This window comes from Arachis duranensis, chromosome 3 (assembly GCF_000817695.3).
Source record: "Arachis duranensis cultivar V14167 chromosome 3, aradu.V14167.gnm2.J7QH, whole genome shotgun sequence".
NCBI classification, from domain to species: Eukaryota; Viridiplantae; Streptophyta; class Magnoliopsida; order Fabales; family Fabaceae; genus Arachis; species Arachis duranensis.
In genome coordinates, this window is record NC_029774.3 from 24,330,568 (window position 1) to 24,336,366 (window position 5,799).

The 5,799-nt window shown below is 27.3% G+C and overlaps 1 protein-coding gene across 1 annotated transcript; it reads left to right on the forward strand.

Moving 5' to 3' along the window:
* The first annotated feature begins 657 nt into the window (after positions 1–657).
* Positions 658–5,247, forward strand: LOC107478233 (protein LIGHT-DEPENDENT SHORT HYPOCOTYLS 10-like). Its single transcript, XM_016098369.3, has 2 exons — positions 658–1,398; positions 5,168–5,247. Exon 1 carries the CDS (start codon positions 793–795, stop codon positions 1,375–1,377), a length of 585 nt encoding a protein of 194 aa, XP_015953855.1. The 5' UTR covers positions 658–792; the 3' UTR covers positions 1,378–1,398; positions 5,168–5,247.
* Positions 5,248–5,799: the final 552 nt, after the last annotated feature.

Genomic DNA, 5,799 nt, shown 5'->3' on the forward strand with positions numbered 1-5,799 from the left:
ATTTTGTGATTTGTAGTTATTAATTAATTATTATTAATATTTTTAATAATATAAAATTATATTTAATAATATAAAATTACTCATTTCTCTTTTATTAGTTAAATATTTAAATAATAGTCAAATTTTAATAAAAATATTAACTTTTAAATTTTTTTTGGTACACTATTATAAGAGAAAACATGTAATTAATGCTGTGTCACTACCTAAAAAGGAGAAAATAAAAAATACGGTAAAAATTAAGAAAATATTCAAGACAATAGAATCTTATCTTACTAATAAATCGATATATAAATTAATCAATGTCATTACAATAAAGTTATTTATACGTAAATTTTTTTATCATCTTATATATAATATTTTTAGATTTTTTTTCTATCTTTTGCTCTCTATGTATTTTTCACTCGTCTACTCTTTTAACTGAATAATCTATCAATCTTCCTTTCTTTTCGTATATTCAAACCAGCGGGAATAAGTTCTTACCATGTTTTCAATGAACACAAAACATATTTATTATTTGGAGTGAAGAAGAATAGGCGATTCCAATCAAAAGAGACAAGAGAGAATGGGTCCCATAAAATGTCTACTCGGTTGCAAAATGACGTGAGCTCTACATACATACATACACACTCTCCTTTCTTCAATCCCACTACACTCCCAATTCCTATTCCTTTCACTTTTCACCTTTCACCTCTTCCTTTATTATTATATTCCACTTTTATTTAGAGAGAGCAACCCCTCCCCTCGGATCCTTCTTGAAAAATCTCCGTTAATATTCATCACAAGACAGCAAGAATGTCTTCAAGTGGAAGTGGTTATGGCAAGGATTTTCCAGGAGAAGGATCCCGAAGCAACATTGATCCCAGAGAATATCATCACCATTTTCAACTTCAACCACAGCAGAGTCCGGCTAATACACTTAGCCGGTACGAGTCGCAAAAGAGGAGGGACTGGAACACTTTCGGCCAATACCTGAAGAACCAAAGGCCATCAGTTGAGCTTGCACAGTGCAATTGCAACCATGTCCTGGACTTCCTAAGGTACCTTGACCAGTTCGGAAAAACAAAAGTTCACAACCAAGGTTGCATGTTTTATGGGCAGCCGGAACCCCCGGCGCCCTGCACCTGTCCTCTTAGGCAGGCCTGGGGCTCCCTAGACGCTCTTATAGGGAGACTCAGGGCTGCCTACGAGGAAAATGGTGGCTCTCCGGAGACTAATCCTTTTGCCAGCAGCGCCATCCGTGTGTACCTCCGGGAGGTTAGGGACTGCCAGGCTAAGGCAAGAGGCATCCCTTACAAGAAGAAAAAGAAGAACAATAACAAAGGGAGTGCTGAACAATCAAGCTCTTCTTCTCCCTCCTCCACTATCCACTTCTCTTGAACCAACATGTTTCCATTATTGGTAATTTCATCTTTTCCCCATTATACTGCTGTCTTGCGTGATTGATGGATTCTCTAGACAACTTGTTATAAATTTTCAAAAAATTCCATTTTTAGACACAAATCTTAACATGCAACTGAAAGAACTTAATTAAAACATAGATAATTGAACCAGATATACCTCCGCTATATGGATCATAATACCCTACAAGGTGATCGAACTTTGTGTATTTAATTTCATTTGGTTGCAACTTGCAAATTAATGTGATGTTATTGTATTAAGTATCAACAATATAAGATTTGATTATTTGAAAGACTAATAAATATAATTAATCTTCCCCTGTTACAGACATCGAACTAACTTTACACAAAAACACTGTTTTGTGTGGCAATTACCTTACATATTCTATTATTTCCAAGTTTACTTTCCCCTAGTCTTTGCATTTTTAAAATTAAGCAGATTTTTTGTCCCATGAATGTTCAAGTGAGATGTCATACACTTTGTTGAGTTATTAAGCATCAACCTAAACAAATGACTGAAAATATATGATTAATAATTAAGTTTCTATGTTCCTTACAAATTATAAAATTGTTGTGATGCTGCATCATGCTTTAATTTGGAATTTTTTTCCCTAAGTTTATACTAACAAAGTCATGATATAGATAGATGTTGGGAAAACCTTATTATGCTAATTAAATATTATATGTGTTGTTAATAGCCCTTAACAACTCCCAACCATCCTCACTTATTGCTATCTTATTAAAGGCACATACATGATCCTTATTATTACTGTGCTTGATTTGATGTGTTTATCATTATATATATACTTGTTTTCTTTTCTCCACCTTGTGCTATTGATTACATCATGATTTATTATGATAGTTCATAAAGACATTATTCAGTGGATTTTTTTTAATTAAAAATTTCTCTTAATCAAACAGGATATAATTGCAAGGCACAATTTTCTTTTCAAAATATTATTTATAAATTAATTTAGTTGGTTAAATAATTAGTTCATTCGTCTATTTAAATAAATATTGGAGATTCAAATTTTGTCATATGCATATAATAATTTATTGATCAATGATAAAACTTTAAATAAAACTCAATCTTTGATAGATTAATTTTTTATCGGTCAGATTAGGAATATTTAAAAAAATGCTATTTATAAGTTTATTAATTATTATTATTATTATTATTATTATTATTATTATTATTATTATTGATAAGTATTTGGGAGAAAATGTTTTGTTTGGTTAGGCGCATGTTTGAGCTTTGTGTTTCCCACACCTCACATGTATGCTTTGTCGGTTCCAAGTGGAATTTCAATATCACTCTCAACATACATGAAATAGACACGTTCTTGTATATTTCTTATTTTAGAAATGGATCATGGATTTTTTATTCAAGGTAAAATAATCTTGCTTGTTTTCAAGTGTGTTATGTATTCTACCCAAATTTTGTCTTTTAACTTACTTCACATTTTGATTCCCTAAATTTATGAATTATAAAACATAATAAACTATATAAGCATAAACATGTACATGGATTGTTGAGATTGGCAAAACTTTTATGTTGGCTTATTCAGCATATATAACGCTCCCTTTAACATAAAACGATAGTGCTGAAATCACGTGTAGCCCTTAGTAGGGGTAGTTGGTGACAAGTTATTATTAGGGTTTCCTAATTTAATTTGTCTACTTTTTACGCATGCAGAATAATATATATGCAAAATAATTTCATGATACTATTTTTTTAAAATTTAATTAAATTAATAAAAAAATATATAAATAATTATATATTTAATATATTTTCTTGTATAAACTTTGCATAATTTTTTTATGTTATTTTTTTTTTGAAATTTTACACGAATTAAATTCTATTCATATTAATAATAGAAGTTCTGATATCATGTAAAATACTATTTTTTAATTTTAAATTAATAAGAGAAGATACATGAATAAATATATATATCAAACAAATTGTTTTGAGGTGGGAGCGAGGGTTTTAATGAGGTTTAGTATGTGTCATATCAGTTTAACATTGACCTAGATCATATCCTTTAGATGATTTCTCTTTGAAGGGAAGATTTATACATGCATATTGTAACCATATATAACGGGATGAAAAGTAAATAATATTAAGGGGTAGAGAGTGAAGTTCATTCTGTTATACATAATTAAAATGAGTGAAACTCTGCATGTATATCCTTCATTTAGTTATTTCTCATATATCACGAAACACAATGCTTTCTTTTCTTTTTTTAATGACATCAATTACATTAAGTGAACGAAAGAAAATGAGTTTGACACCACTTTCGTTTTTTTTTCCCCTTATTTCTTTCTTCTTCTCCCCCCTCCCACCTGTCTCTCTCTCCTCTCTGTATACAAGGGCGACGTTAAATAATCCATATAGAAGGTTCATGATGATTATTACTTCAAGACATTGATTGTGTCTTTTTCTTTTTTATTTTTTTTCATTCCTTAGTACTTAGAAGAATTTTATTAGAAACATTATTAAGAAGTTACATTAGTAGTCTTTTTTTTTCCATTCTTTTGTACTTAGAAAAATCTTTATTATTAGAAACATTATTAGAAAATTATATATATGATTAGTCTTTATAAGTTGGAGGTTCTTTCCAATAAGAAATTATTTTGGTATATAACAATCAGGTACAAATCCAAAAATATTATCATGGTAACCAATAATATTTATAATATTAAAAAAATACAAAAAAGTATATAATGTAATAAGATTTATATTATAAAAATATACTGATAGAGAATATATTTTAAAATATAAAAAATATGTGTGTATTTTTTACTAAGAAAATGGTCGATTCTTTGTATCATAAAATTCATTGATAATGAAATTTATGTCAAATCTTTTAACAATTTTCTTTTCAATGTAATTAAAAAACAATTAGCAAAAGAAATTCATCTTTTATTTTATTTTTGAATTATTTTTCACAGTATTCATAGTTAAAAAAGATCTCTCAATTATAACATTTGAAACAGAGAAAGCTAATATATATCAAACGAATCAAGAAGAACGGTCACAATAAAAAAAATATTTTTTGAGATTTAAAAAATTTTATTTAACTAAAAATATTAATAATAATCTTTTTTTTAAAAATTTTAATATTATTATTTACTTTTTAGATATTAAAGATCATTAATATTTAGGTTGAATTGAACTTTTATTTATACTAGATAAAATACTAAATATATTCTTTAAAAAACTTAAATCATATTTAATTTTTTTTTAAGTGCGAAGAACTCGCGCCGTATGTCCATCTCTCATAACATTGTGAATGGGGCATAAGTGATCCCAAAAAATGTTTATTTTAAATAAAGTGAAGATTTATACACAATTATTTTTATGTAAATTAAAGTTGATAATTAAAAATTATTAAATAATTTAATATATTTAATTAAATTATTATTTAATAATTTTTAAATATTAACTTTACGTGAAAATAACTACACATAAGTTTTTATCTTATTTTAACATTATTCTTTAAGGTAAATCACATCCTCTTTTAAATTTTTTTGTTTAGAAGAAATTAGTGTAAATTATATTATCATTTGTCATGTGTACTGAGTGTTGTATTTGATGTAAATATAAGGTACCATGCATATATATTATTCCCCATTTTTGAAAAGAGGTCCATGTATGAATATATAACATGTAATATATAGTACATGCCTAATTAATGTTAAAAAAAATTATGCTTTTACAAGCTAAGGTGGTGTTCTGTTTATTAACTACTTTGCATCTCTTGTTGCAGGATATAATATGTGGCGTATAAACTTGATAGGAGCAAATGTCTTAAAGAAGTTTCCTGTTTTGTTGATTATTATAATGGTTTAATTATTTTAGTGATTCTTATAGTTTATAGTATAAGAATTTAATTAAAAAATATATATATAAAAACTTAATTAAAATTTTATAAAATTATAAAAACTAACAGAATAATTAAACCTATTATAATTTGGGAGTTTGTGAGCTACTAATGGAACCAAAACATCATGATATATACATATATAACAACTATGTCTCAGTGTATCTTATGTAGCTAATTACTTCCCTCTTGAATGTATCCTTTCACTTAAAATATAAGTGGGAATAGTTTACTCTTCCAAATTGTTACAGTGAGATATATCCTTTTAATTTTTGTCTGTTTTCTCTGAAATGTTTAGCGTTAATGCTGTGGACTTGTTGGTGCCTCTTTTTTTAACTATATGTAATTTTATTAGGTTAGAAAATTTTTGAATTAAACAAGGATTATTCGGAAACTTAAGTACTAGGTAGATAAACAGTTGTGATTCAGGGTATTGAAGAAGAATGGTTGAGATAAATTACTACATTTAATTTCCATAATTATTTCCATCAAGTTAAGAGGTTGTTCATACATCAGGG